Below are 15,000 nucleotides of genomic sequence, written 5' to 3' on the forward strand. Positions count from 1 at the left end.
TCACCCGGAGCCCAGACTGCGGATCGGTTTCTCAGGTTGAGTCATGTTTTGGAGGAAGTAAACAAAATAACTCTGCGGTCCCACCGCCTGCGAACGCATCACAGTGCTGCTGTGTGGAGCCACAACACATCACATTTTAACACAGAAACACACACATTTTAACTCAGAAACACACATTTTAACACAGAAACACATTTTAACTCAGACACACACACATTTTAACACAGAAACACACACACGCTGACATCACAACTGACAGTTTACCAGTTTTTCACAGCAAGGCTTCTATTACTGTTGTTAAGACCAAAAAAAAAAAAAATTAAGGAAATAAACGGAAATTCAACCCATAGAAACACGACTGAAAGCCAAACGTGACGTCTCACGGCTCAGAGGAGTGGAGGTGATTTCTGCCGTGGCGTCACAAACTCTGACAATGTTTTAAAGGCACAATGCAAAGGATTTTTTAAAAAAAGGCTCTCCATCATGACTGTGAGGCACCAGCAGTGTGTGTTGGTGTGTGTGTGTGTGTGTGTGTGTGTGTGTGTGTCTGCCCTCTGCCTGGGTTTTCCTGTTTTGCTGAGCTCGGGACTCTTCTGGGCGTCGGCCTTTGTGCAGCCGCTGTGAAGCTCCCAGCCAATCACAGCGCAGCGCCGTGCCAGATCGATAACACCACGTCCAATAGGAAGCTACGAAAGTTGCGGAAAAAAAGGAAATCCACAGCGAGAGTGAATCTGGGGTCGGCTTTCACTGAGAGAGAGGAGGACAAAGAGCGACTCACATTTTTTTTCCTAGGACAGTGATGGCAATGTTTTACGTTTTGGACGGTCATTTCATTCCATCGCCATCCTAGGGATTGAAAACTCGGTGGTTAGCTTAGCGAGGGAGGCGGGGTCGACTTTGAATGTTGTGTTTCAGAAAAACGATGAATCCTGTTCACTCTGCCTCTAAATGACCTCCAACTCTAGAAAACCAGCGCATCTGCTTGAGGGATTTGTGACGCGCAGATAAACAAAATCATCACCGAGCTTTTTATTTTATAGCATCGTGTCGTGGTTATTTATCAGATAATTAACCAGATGAGATAAATGCATCGTGCAGCTGCTGCAGGACGTCACGTCGATCCTCGGCGCCTCGATTTGGGAGGCAAAGTCTTGATCTGAGCGCTGGAGTCTGTAATTAGTGGATCTGCAGTCCAGTTGCAGGTCATCTGAAGCTCCGGCTCCACTCCGGCGTCTGCAGTCCATTAATCTGAGAGCTGGTGTCGCTCAGAGCGGATCGATGCGGCTCACACTCTGACAGCGACACGGCGGCTCAGCAGACGCACGGGAAACCCTCGGGACGCCTGCCTCCCCGAGTTTTACAGCTAGATACGATTATGAGAGTGTGTGTGTGTGTGTGTGTGTGTCAGATCTAGAGAGTATTTCCCGTGCGGTCGCAGGGTCGGGAGCAGGACGTCTAAAACTGGAAAGTGGTCGAGTTCCTGCTGTTATCACCAGGGGCAGACTGGGGCCCCAAGTTCCTGAGGGCCCCATAAAACTCCTCATACACTTTTGGTTAATACAGTTATTACTTATTTGTGCACATTAATTATGTTTTTGATTAAAATCCTTTCGCTAAAATGCCAGCAGAATGCTTAACGTATTATGTGTGTCTCGGGGGCCCCTGTTTTGTGTGTTGTCCTCTCATCTCAGAGGGCCCCATGCCTGCCTTTGCCTTGGGCCCCAAATTTCGTAAATCCGCCCCTGGTTATGACACGACTTAATGAAGACAAACAAATTAATTTTCTATAATCGTTTTTCCTCCATGTTCCAGCTGACACTAACTGTCCAGGTGACGGCTCTCACGTTCATTTTGGCTTCACAGTTCTTCTGTTATAAGTCATTTGGGTACACAAAACAAGTAAATTTAAGAAAATAAATTAAAATAAATTAAAAATATGGTGGGTTTTGAGGGGATAACCCTTTGAAAACTGTACAAACTCACTCAGGTTCTTTCAAAAACATGAGAGGGAAAGAGGAAGCTAACTAACTAACTAACTAACTAGAAATGACTGGGGCCTTAAGAAAAATGTTTATTAGAATTAACCCTATAAAGCCTGAACTATGAAAGAATTGGCAGAAAATTAAATTTTTTTGAAACTGAACCCTTTATTTAGTCCTATAACAAAATATATATTAAAAAAAAATTCAAAAAATATGTTATTACACGACCTTTCTGGTGTATGATATATGATATGTACTTGAAGTGCCAATGGTATGGTCCAGGGTGAACAGGGGAAGTGTTCAAAGGTATACGACAGTATTTTGGTCAAGTATTGATTAAACTGAAAACGAAAAACAGAATTGAAAATGTGTATCATATATGATACAAATGGCTTTATAGGGTTAAATTATTACCAATTTCACAAAAAAAAGTTGGAAAACTAGAAAAAATGACTACAAGATTTGCAAAAAATCCATGAAAATTGGCCTAAAGTGACTTGAAATCATCCAAAATATTGCTGAAAATATTGTATGACAGTTATTGAAGCGATACACTGCAAAAACTCAAAATCTTACCAAGATTCTTTGTCTTATTTCAAGTCAAAAATGTCTTATTACTAGTCAAAATATCTCCTTACACTTAAAATAAGACATGATCACCTCAGAAGTAACTTGTTTTTAGACAACTGTCTCTTGTTTCAAGTGAAAATTGGCTTGAAACAAGTTAAAATTTGCTTGTTTCATTGGCAAAATTTGTTTCTTGTTTCTAGCTAATTTTCACTTATTTCAAGTGAATTTTCACTTTTTCCACTGGCAAATTTTGCCAATGAAACAAGCAAATTTTCACTTGTTTCAAGTAAATTTTCACATGAAACAAGAGAAAGTTGTCTAAAAACAAGATACTTCTGAGCTGATCATGTCTTATTTTAAGTGTAATGAGATATTTTGACTAGTAATAAGACACTTTTGGCTTGAAATAAGACAAATAATCTTGGTAAGATTTTGCGTTTTTGCAGTGTATATCCAGACGTCAGATCAGTGACGGTGGATGGACGTCAGATTTCTTGTGCTGCTCGTGAAAAGAACAAACGAGAAGCGGCGTGAGGAGCCGGACGTGAGGCGAGCAGCCGGCGTGACATAATGATCCACATTTTATATTATTACATAACCCAGCAGCCACAGGAACACACCGTCTGCTGCTGCTGCATCAAGCAAACAAGCAACAACAACACAACGCCGACAACTGGTGAAACCATAATAGGATTTTCTCACACACACACACACACACACACACACACACACACACACAGGCCTTTGCAGAGCTGCACTTTGCCTCGGTGTCTCTGCTTTGCTGGACTGAGAGCAGATTACTGAGACGAAGACCAAATAAATGAAAAATAAAATCCAAACGAGATTCAAACCCATGATGTGGTCACCTCCTCATACACACACACACACTCAACACACACACACACACACACTTGACACACATCTGACTCTCCACTCGGCTCGGGGCGAACACCAAGGTCATTTCAAGAGGCTTTTTTAATGTCGACAAAATGTTTTATTCTCCCGTTCTCGTGTGAAAACAGAGAATCCCCCCCCCCCCCATTTCCATTTTCTGACCCGGCGACTGTTACGGTGCATTCTGGGAGAGAGAGAAAACGTGCAGCAATGTCTGATGGGAAAAACAAACGGTGCACAGCCTCCAGTCCAAATCTCAGCCGTGCAGCGAGGCTCGTTGGGCGATCTGCAATGCAAATGTGTCGCCTCACCGGAGAGCAAAAACAAAAAATCAGACGCGAGCAGGAACGTTCTGTTTTTGTTTAGTCACAAAACACGTGGAGGAAAAGATGTTTGGTTAATTAAAGCTTTTTTTTTTTTTAACAAAACGAGATGTAAACCAGCGCGGGTCACAGATCTGAGGCGGCGTCAGCTCCGTGCGGATCATCACGTTCACCCTCAAATCCTCCGAGGATTATCTCTCCTGGAGCCGCGATGCGTTTTCGACGCCGCTCATGTGGCGACTTTACCGTTTAAACTCCTCGGCTCCCGGCAGCTGGGAACATCAGCTCTGTAAGATCGTTTTAAGAAGAAACACTCATTATATTTTGTTTGCTGGCTTTTTTTTTTCTTACACCTCCACAATCTCTCTCCTCTTTCCTCGTTTTTTTTTTTTTTGTTTTGTTTTTTTCTGCGTTCTCATATTCCCACGAGCTGAGCTGAGCCGAGCTGAGGTGTGAAGATCTGCGTCGACCAGCCGAGACGCTTCACATGTTTTAGGATCTGACAGAGGAAAAGGGCGGCAGCATCAGACTTGGACAGATCAGAGCTGCCGTGTCTGTGTGTGTGTGTGTGTGTGTGTGTGTGTGTGTGCTCAGATGTTTCCCCTCCGGACGGCATCTGCCTCTAAAAGCCTTCGCAGGACGAGCGCCGGCCCGGACCGGAGCCTCGCATCAGGACCAATCAGAGAGCGGCGATGCGACGAGTCAGACAGAACAGAGTGTACAGACGAGGCTGCAGCAGCAGGTCGGCGGCCTGCGCAGGAACCAGGCCGGCACGCACGCACGCACACACACACACACACACACACACACAGGAAGTCACGAGAAAGAGCATGAGGGGCTGAGTGTGTGTGCTCTTGAAAAAATAAAGTCTTAAAACAGGGCTGGGCTGGTGTCTGCAGGTCTGTGCGTCCAGCTGGCAGCAGCACAAAACAGATTTCTCTCCGTTTCAGGTGAACGTGAACACGCGGCTGCTCGGGAGGTTACATCTACATTTACAGGACCGCATCAGTGACTGTGCATGTTCAGTGTCAAATCTACAAAAATGTAGAAACTCCACGTTCCTGCTGATCTACCCCCAAAGCCACAATGCAGAAACTCAAAATCTAACCAAGAATATTTGTCTCATTTCAAGTCAAAATGTCTTATTTCTAGTCAAAATATCTCATTACACTTAAAATAAGACATGATCACCTCAGAAGTAACTTGTTTTTAGACAATTTTCACTTGTTCCACTGGCAAATTTTGCCAGTGAAACAATGAAACAAGTTATTTCTGAGGTGATCATGTCTTATTTTAAGTGTAATGAGATATTTTGACTTGAAATAAGACAAATACTCTTGGTTAGATTTTGGGTTTTTGCAGTGGGAGAAGTGGGGTTTCAGAGCTGCCACATCACTCCTCTTCCCTTTCCTCCAGCCGCTGGTTTCCATTCATCCCACGACGATTTGAACATGAACTTTCAGAGCCTTCACACTTTCTTCACTCCAGATTAAAGTCCTCCACATGAGTTTTCCTAAAAGCAACAGCACAGTTGGGTTTTCAGGACTTTTTCAGACTGAGGCCGGGGAAACGTTCTGCTTCCCACAGCCGATCAGCAGCCGTGTGGCTTCTGGATGTCGAGGCGTTTGTTCAAATTCACTTTTGGAAATCGAGGGATTTTGATAAATGTTGCAAAATCTATGGTCCACCGATGTGATTTGGAAAATGGTTTGTTGCAGAGTAAAATTGCGACGTTGCAGGATCTGTGATCTGTGATTGGCCAGAAGGAACACCAGACACCAGAAATGCACAGTTCATCACCAGGAGCTGTTTTTAGTTTATTTCTGCTTCAAAGGGATTGTAAACCCATTTAAAAAAAAAAAAAAAATCTTATTTCGTATTATTCTTCAGCTATATCTTCATCAACCAAGATGTGAGAGTTCCTACACTGCAAAAACTCAAAATCTTACCAAGATTATTTGTCTTATTTCAAGTCAAAAATGCCCTATTTCTAGTCAAAATATCTCATTACACTTAAAATAAGACATGATCACCTCAGAAGCAACTTTTTTTAGACAATTTTCTCTTGTTTCAAGTCAAAATTTGCCTGAAACAAGTAAAAATTTGTTTGTTTCATTGGCAAAATTTGCCAGTGGAAAAATTCACTTGAAATAAGTGAAAATTAGCTAGAAACAAGAAACAAATTTTGCCAATGAAACAAGCAAATTTTCACTTGTTTCAATCAAATTTTCACTTGAAACAAGTGAAAACTGAGTGTAATGAGATATTTTGACTAGAAATAAGACATTTTTGACTTGAAATAAGACAAATAATCTTGGTAAGATGTTGAGTTTTTGCAGTGTATAAAGTCACAAACCTGATGAGCCGAGTGGAGGAGAGCAGCTGTCAATCAAACAGGGAGCAGGAGGAAGAAACACCAAGCTGTCTTCTGATTGGCTCGCTCCACTCTAACATGTGAAATTAACTTTTTAATCGTCAGCAACACTTCTGGTTTGAACTCAGCTGCAAGATGGAGCTTCAGATCCTCGCCGGTTCGTTTTGTTTTGTCCGAGGATGACGATAAAAAAAAAACATTCAAATCAAAAATGACTCATTGTCGCTCCGCCCCTTCAGTGCAGGAGAACTGAGGGCAGGTCTGTGCGGTGACGGCTGCATTTTTATTATTTGCAAACGGCGACACGTTCTCTTTGAAAATAATTGCTGGCATCAGAGTTGGGCTCATTACTGTCAGCCTGCAGAAGTTATTAGGCGAGCGGCAGGATTCTGCTTACCAAACAGTAACAGGATGAGGGATGTGAGGGTGAATCCTGCTCATTACTCATGAAATACTCACTAATGAATTTAAGCTGCCAGTTAATTGCTAATAGACGGTGCCGCGCTGTGTAATGTGCTCTGTAACGAGACAGGAAGCGCTGGATTATTCATGAGCGTGACCAGGATGAGAGGAAACGGCAGGAAGTAATGAGGAGGAGGAGGAGGGTCTTCATTAACCCCTTCAGCCCCGCCGGTCCCTTTGGTGTGCTCGCCGTCACAAATGCACACGGCTTCGTTCCAAACTTTATTTTAAACACACATGAGCCGCTGAACTCCAGGGAAATGTGTCTAAAATGAAGCACAGGACATGCAGATCTTTTCTATTTGATGTGATTCTGCAGCCGGAAAACAGCAGTGCACACAGTGACGCACAACATGGATGTGACTCCGTCCTGCAATATGGAAAAAATATATATTTTTTATACATTTTTTTTCCATATTTGAAGCCACTTCACCCTCTGAAACCAACATGAAATCCCAGTTTTTCTTTTTTTAAAAAAATATTTAAAAGTCAATACTGTGGATCCAAATTTTCCAGGCTCTTGTAGTAATTTAAAAATATTTCTAAAAATATTGAGACATAATAATAATAAAATCTTCATCATAATCATCATCATAATGCAATAATAAAATAAAAATATTTTGTGAATGTTTTAACAGTTTAAATATATGTGTATATATATATATATATATATATTTTTTTTTTTTTTAATTTTATTTTTTTTTTCTAATTTATATTTTTTTATATATATTTTTTTTAATTTATAGGGTCTTTTTTAATTTTTTTTTTTTTTTTTTTTTGTATTCCTAATTTTTGTTTTAAAGACAACAGTCTGCACTCAAGCATCGTCATGGGCCAAAGCAGGCCAGGTGTTACATGTATGTTTTATGAAGGCAGACTTTGAGCGTGTGTTGGGTTTAAAGGGATTAAGAGAAAATTTTACGTGAAATGACAGTTTGTGGGCTTCATTTCCGTGCTTTGGACATTATTCGGGGATAAATTACAGAGAAAAGTCCTGCTGTAAACTACAAGGACACTTTCCACTGTTTCTTATTGGCTCTGCTTTCACCTGCTGACAGGTTATTTAAAGATATTTTAGATATTTATTGTAGATATATATATATATATAAATATTTTTTTTACATCTCAGCTGGCTTGAAGAACTGAAGAGAAAATGTTGCAAGGAACCAAAAAATAACAAAAAAATCTCATCAATAAAGCTGTTATGCAACAAACTGGTGGGCTGCAAACACCGAGCTGCTGCTGCGAAGCCTCATACTGCTGTCTGCGATGCGACAGGCACACAGTTACACACACACACACACACATACAGAAACACACACACACACTCACACGCCCCCTCACCAGTAACAGGCAGCAATCAGTGCATCGCTGCAAACGTTCATGTTGATTTCCAAGACGTGAGAATCACTCATGCATGCAAACACAAACACACACACTCCTGCAAAGGCATGCAGATACACAGATACACCCAGGGAAAGGCAAACAGACACACACACACACACACACACACACACACACACATACACGCATGCATGCACACCCCTTCTCCAGTAATAAGCACCCTGGGTTTCTCAAAGAGGACAGCAGTTATTATGTAACCACTGGATCAAGGCAGGGAGGGACACACACACACACACACACACACACACACACACACACACTTTGGGCAGAAGGAACAGCATGTATTATGGTAACTATAAAATGAATATGCACATCGTCAGAGCCCTGCACAAAGCTCGCAGGCTACATTTTATCTCGTTTTGACCGGATTCGATCGCCAATATTTTCCCCGCAAACGTCTAGAAAACGTTTCCGGAGCCTGGAGCCGAGCCAAGCCTGCGAAAACGCTTCGCAAAAATGTCAAATTCAATCTGCCTCTCTCAGCAGTTTGCCTTTTGGGAGGCAGGAGGGCTCTGCAGCGTGGCGTGCGCTTGCACGCTACGCATCAAATCTTCAGTCTGGTAATTAAATCAGCTTAATCTCAGTTCATTAGCAGCTGTCTCTTCAGGAGCTGCAGGTTCTGGATGACACGCACATGAAGAGCGTGTCCAAAAAGAGAGAGACGTTCACTGTCTCTCTGAGGTCGGGTAAAAAAACCTTCTATCGCCAAAACGTCCAGCTTTCCACCGCTGAGACAAACTGCCTTGACCAGCAGGCATTTTCCAGTTCATCCAGCGAGTTCTGACCCGCGCAGGCTAATATTTCATTTCAAGTGAACGCGTAACAATCACCAAAACTGTTAAACTTCACAAATCTAAAAGCTCGAGCAACACTTTTAGAGGCTGAGGCTGCAGAAAACGGATGCAAAAATGCCAAATCCGTCATGAACAGCTGCGTTCCTACTATGTTGACATGTTTTTGAGTGGATTTCTCCTTTAAATCCACAGCTTCAGTGTGTCATCTTGGTCGGGGATTTTAGTCGTAAAGGTCCCTGCCTGAAAAATCTCACAAAGCAGCAGCGTCGACAGGACACCTCTGTCTTTCTGCAGATGTTGGCAGTGACCCGTCAGCAGGTATCTGGATATGAACATTAGCATGATAATATAAGGGCATCATTCGCCTGCTGGCTGGTTTGCTCGAGAGCAGTTTGTAAGGCAGATTTTTGCTCTTATAGGCCCCAGTCGTGTTGCCATTTCTCTCAGATTTAGCATTTTCAACATTTCATTTCTGTCTTTAATAATTCATGACATTTGAATCTTTGTAGACTAAAGAAAAAATCATATTCTTAGCCATTAGCAGTTTGTTTGTGTTTTAAAGAAACTGCCCGAGATACTCAGCATTAAAAAATGGTGGTGATGGTGATGTCGCTTTCTTTAAAATGGTAAAATGTTGTCCAACAAGACCACACCCACTGCTCTGAATGAGGCGCTGCCTGTATTTAGTGCTCTGGTGAGTGTATTGTCATTTTAAGACTGTGACAATCCTCCTCTCGTCTGTGGTTGTAAACTTTCATGAGGCTGTGATTATCCTAGAGGTCACTACAGGTCATTTCAGGTTTGAAAAAAAAAAAAAAAAAAAAAAAAAAAAAAGTCTCTGCCTGCAGTGAAATGGCTGCTATGGGGGCCAACATCATCACACAGGAATCAAATGTGGCTCATTGAATCCACAAGAGTCTCAGCTTTCCAGTCAAAGCCAACTGATGCAGCTCCAAGACTGTTTAGGCCCCAGTCTGCACACACACACCATTTTACAACAGGCCACAAGAACACATGTGGACTGCAGGCTTTGGGGCCCAAACTGCATGGCACAGGGTTGGGGTTGTGTGGCTCTGACGTGTGATTGGCTGATAATGTGTCTTACACTGACACACTGAAAGACGGCGTCCTGAGTCGTCCTGATTCTCCTCCTCTTAACAGTTTTGACGTCGTTCTTGAACAAAAGGAACTGATCAGACACACAAATGGACGCTGACGATGTTTTTTATGGCTCAGCAGCGAACCAGGATGATTCTCGTTGTGAAGCCGCTCACAGGGCGGCCGGCTGGCTGTTTAATGTGCTGCAGCGTTCGCTTTTTGTGAACAAAACGGTGACTTGGGTCGAAAAGCGGCTGCAGAATCCGGCGGATCCGGGTCCGTTTGAGAGAGAAACGTCCGAGTGACGGGAAAACCCGGTGGATTTTCCCCAGAGAGAAATATTCTGGATCCTGAACTCGTCTGACTTCAGGTCTGTAACGGACCTCCATGACGTCTCCGTGTGTGTTTCTGAGTTTGTCTGCAGCCGTCAGCGTCTTCTCATGCATCATTTGTGCACGTGTGTGTATCTGCATGTGTGTGTGTGTGTGTGTGTGTGTTTCTCACCTGTACAGTGTCCGTAGCGTTTCCCGGCCACACTGTCCAGCAGGGCCAGAGTCAGGTTGTCAGGTGTGTCGGCATTAAGAGGAGTCCAGCCTCCTCCTCCTCCTCCTCCTCCTCCTCCTCCTCCTCCTCCCCCTCCTCCTCCTCCGCTGCTGGTCTCGGTGATCAGGCTGGCCTCGGAGCTCTGCTCGTCGCTGGACAGGGACGGGCTGCGGACGTCTCCTCCTCCTGAGCTGGAGCCGTTGGCGTTAGCGGTGCTGGGCGGCCCCGTGGCCGAGGGCCAGGAGGGGGGATCCTCGCTGTCGGGGCTGCCGGGGGGTCAAAGGTCAAAGCAGCCAAGTTACAGTTTTAACATAAACACTGAGCTGGTTTACAGATTAAACCTGAACTGTAAAAGGTGGGTCTCGATTTTACACCCAGAACTCCGTCAGCTTTTCTTTGGCTTTTGACACCATGTAGGGTGTTGATTTTATTTTTTTATGATTTTATGTGTATCCTCTTAGGACCTGGCGTACACATATGTGGACATCACATTTTGGGTTATATTTCTGTAGTAGTTAATTCTGCTGACCTGAGGCCGTATATGTGGACCCTTACACTACCTACCACTACTTGTTATATTTTCTTACAGGCATATGATGCCTTACTGTAGCTGTGACTGTCCAAAGGGGGCAAAAATGTTTTTACTTTATTTTGTTTTTTTGCACTGTGATATTCAAAACATGTTCAAAAATATGTTTGTATGTGTTAGTAATGCAAGACGAAGCAGTCAGGACAAAAACTGCAATGTTCAGGGTGGAAATAAAGACTTTTGCACTCTGTTACACAACGGCGACTTTATTGTGTTTTAAGGAAATTGAGAACCAGTGTCCACATATTTGGACATCATTTTTCTCTAAAACTACACCATGTAAAAAGACGCAAGATGCATAGTTTTTATACTTATCAGGGTCCAATAAGCCAAAATAGAATCATATGCATATCAAACAAGAGCTCGGGTCTTAAGAGGGTATATGTGCATGTTTTTTATATCTTGTGCGGGCAGTGCATTTTGAATTATTTTATTTCATTTATTTTATTTTATTTTATCTTATTTTATTATTTTATCCTATTGTGTACTACACCTTTTTATTGTGCTTCTATTGTGTTACCTAGTTGTGTTTTATCTTGTTGTGCAGCACTTTGGAAAACCTTGTGTTTGTTAAAATCGTGCGATATAAATAAAGTGGATTGGATTGGATCAGTAAACTGCACACAGCTCGTTACGTTTTTACAATCTGAGCTCCAGCGTTTTCCACTTTGTCAACAAATGTCAGCATCACAAACGCTGCCTTTCTCTGCACTGAGTGACGCAGCTTGATTTCAAATAGATTTAGATTTAGAGTTCATTAGAATAGTCAGTAAATATTCAGTGGCAAACTTCAAGTCAAGGTGCATCGGGGGAAAGTTTCTAAAAACCATGTCTACTCTGTCGTTACTAGGGATTTTGCGTCGACTTAACAAAAATAAATCTTAGTTTATCTCAGTGAATTCACGGCGCAGCAGCACAACATGTGGAAACGGGCCTTAAAACTTTCTGAGGAAGTACAACTGCAGGATTTACAGACAGAGCGCCTTAGAGAGCCAGATTGAACACAAACAAAACCTCGAGCGTCTGCATGAGAGGGCGGAGCTCGTTTCCCTCCGTGCAGGAAAAAAAAAAACGCCCTCAGCCTCACCTGAGATACAAACCACACATCATCTCACAGCACGTCGGACCCTGCCGGCCCCCTGTGGCCAGTTCATTTGCAGCAACTGGTCCCTGGACTGCAGTAAGATCATATCCATCATCTCTAATCCAATTTTCCTGGACTGAGCACTTCACATCATTTATTGCCTGAGTGGAGATTTCTCTGACTCACTTTGTCACTCATTTTAACTGCTTTAACTGCACAGATAAGAACGCAAAACATATTTTTAAATCATTTTTAAACTGACAACCTCTAGGCAGTGAAACTCTGTGGATCTTAAATTGCTTTTACTGGACAGAACAATGTGGAGAAAGACAGGATGACATGCAACAAGGGTCTATGGCCGGTTTGGAGCAGAGAATATCACCGATACACAGCCTGCACCTGATCCAACCAAGATGAAATACTTATGAATATTATTCCCTCTAATCTACGCGCCACTTTGGCTGTTAATCCACCAGAATTTGAGGTGGTGCTGCATCCAGAAACCATCTGGCTCGTCTCTGACGAGGAGGTTCGGTTCTCGACCCTGTTAGTTAGTTTGTCTGTCAGCAGGATTTCTCAAAAACATAAACAATTTTCCATGAAATGGTGATTTCAACCAAATGTTTTTTTTTTTTTTTTTTAATTGTTACTATGAAACTTAGCAAGACTTAAGAGACTTGATGCCAAATCCTGAAGGTACGGTGGCAGGGTCGAGAACTGCTGGGCCGCCTTCTGTCTTTCTAACCGTTACTTGTGAAGATAAAGATGCTGGGCGGCTTAAAGGAGCGGGTTGGGGTTAAATGCCTTGCCCAAGAGCGAAAACAGTGGAGAAATGACATCACTCAGTCATTCCTCCAGAACAGACAATGTTACTGCTCCGTTTAGCTAGTTAACCTTCAGGAATCCACCAGCCAAAACTGGAGAGTGGGCAAAAAAATTAAAGGAATAGTTCTCACCAAAATGAAAATTCAGTCATTATCTACTGAAAACTCTACTGAAGTTTGTACATGATCTCAGGTTAACCCCCTTCAGCGCAGCCTTCCTCCAAACTACAGAACACCTGGATTTCCGCTTCATGAGCGATTAGAGGAAATTTGATGGATATTTTTGATTTGTGAAGACACTCCTGGTACCTCCAGCAGCTTGGGAGGAGGCTTCGATTGAGCTACGAGGGGTAACGCTCAGTTCTCCTGTGGAGTTTGAACTATCCACGTCGCGTTTGAACCATCAGGTCAGTCTAAAGTGCTCCTCTACAGCAGTGGTTCCCAAACCAGTCCACTGAAGGGCTTCATGCTGATTGGTTGAAACAGATCTACCTGAACAGGGTGTGCATGAAGGTGCGTGGGCCTCAAATGGGTCAGGTGAGTAAATCTGGAAGAAAAGCCTGCAGGACAGGACGAGGACCCTTGAGGACTGGTTTGGGACCCGCTGCTCTGAAGCTTCACGACCCTTTAAAGTCTCGTCCGTACCTGAACACCTCCCGGGCCTGGCCGCTCTCCGGCGAGGTCTCCCTGAAGAACGGGACGACCCGAGACAGGCTAGCCCGCCGGCGTGATGCCCCGGTCCCTCCGGCCTTATCCGCCCCGCCGAAGCCCCCGGCCCGGGTCAGCGCCGTCGTCTGCTTCTTCAGGAACTTCTCCAGCGGTTTCATCCCCGCCGGCATGGTGGAGGGACGGTGGTGGGCGCCGGAGCGAGGCTGCAAACGGCTGATGCTGATGTTTTAAAAGTAAAAACAAAAAAAAAAAAAAAAAAAAAAAAAAAAAAAACAAGGCAGAGGCAGGTGTTGGTGATGGTGATGATGATGAGGATGATGATGATGATGCGGGGAGAGAGAGAAGGTGGAGGGGGAAGGGGGGCGGTGGCGGTGTCTTGGTTCCTACATCATATAGAGGCTGCAGGGCGGGTGGTGCAGGCGTGAGGGGCTGCTCCAGGCTCGCATTCGGTCCGGGTGGCTGGTTTGGAAGGGGAGAGGGAGAGGTTTTAACCCATTTGTGGAGCTGAAAAAGAGATTTAGGAGGAGGAGGAGGAGGAGGAGGAGTGGGAGGCGGGGTGGGATGGAGGAGGGGGGCGTGTGGGAGGCAGAGACCCTCAGCCTCTCTCCCTCTCTCTCTCTCTTCCCTGCACGTCCAGACGAGGGTTTCAGCAGCTCTCCCGTTGTAATAAAACCAAAAACCTGCAACCTGCTCCACACGCCGAGCCGCCGAGCCCCAGCTGCCGGTGTTGCAGTCCTCCTTCCCGGGTTCAGCCGCTTTGCAGACGGCTCGGCTCCGGGGATGAGTGCACGGTCCCTGTGTAGGCTATTAAAAATATATATATATGTTCAAAAAAGCAACACCAAATCCCGAGCAGGACGGTCGGTGCACCTCTCCTCTTCCGGTACGCGCTCCGTAGTAATCCACTGAAGTCTGTGTTATAGTGAGGTAAATATATATATTTAAAAAAGAGGTCGTTATCAACTCAGTATAGCGCCGATCGTCCCTGTAGGAGCAGATTACAGCGAGTCTCCGCGGAGCGCAAACGCACCACGATGGTAGAAGCGACGGGTTGGGCTGCACGAAGCGAAACGCGCCTCGGCGGATGATCGGGTTTTTGTTCGGGAGAAATGTGAAATGAAAAAAAAAATGCAGCCGTCCCGGTTTGTCCGTCCGCCGCAGGTCTCCCCTCCGCTGCTCGGAGCGCAAGAAGCGGCGGCAGCGTCCCGCTTTCCAGGTCGCCAGATACCGCAGAGGCTCGCCAAATGGCCCCGCCGTCCGCCTGCCAGTCCTCCGTGTCTCTCTCTCTCTCTCTCTCTCTCTCTCTCTCTCTCTCTCTCTCTCTCTCTCTCTCTCTCTTCTGCCAAATTAGTGGAATGAGAAGTGACTCGTAACATACACACACACACAC

General features: G+C 44.3%; 1 protein-coding gene across 2 annotated transcripts in view; it reads right to left on the reverse strand.

The window, feature by feature from the left end:
- Positions 1-15,000, reverse strand: part of rapgefl1 (Rap guanine nucleotide exchange factor (GEF)-like 1) — a 69,179-nt gene that overhangs the window by 43,196 nt on the left and 10,983 nt on the right. The window contains exons 2-4 of one of the 2 annotated variants that reach the window (XM_030058153.1): positions 13,998-14,230; positions 13,587-13,829; positions 10,406-10,710 (exon numbers count right to left, since the gene is read on the reverse strand). In XM_030058153.1, the coding sequence (XP_029914013.1) occupies positions 10,406-10,710; positions 13,587-13,829; positions 13,998-14,056 (607 nt within the window). In that variant the 5' untranslated portion in view covers positions 14,057-14,230. Of the gene's footprint in view, positions 1-10,405; positions 10,711-13,586; positions 13,830-13,997 lie in introns of both variants that reach the window. The other variant, XM_030058152.1, reaches the window with a different exon arrangement.

The sequence above is a fragment of the Myripristis murdjan genome, chromosome 8, assembly GCF_902150065.1.
Source record: "Myripristis murdjan chromosome 8, fMyrMur1.1, whole genome shotgun sequence".
Taxonomy (NCBI): Eukaryota; Metazoa; Chordata; class Actinopteri; order Holocentriformes; family Holocentridae; genus Myripristis; species Myripristis murdjan.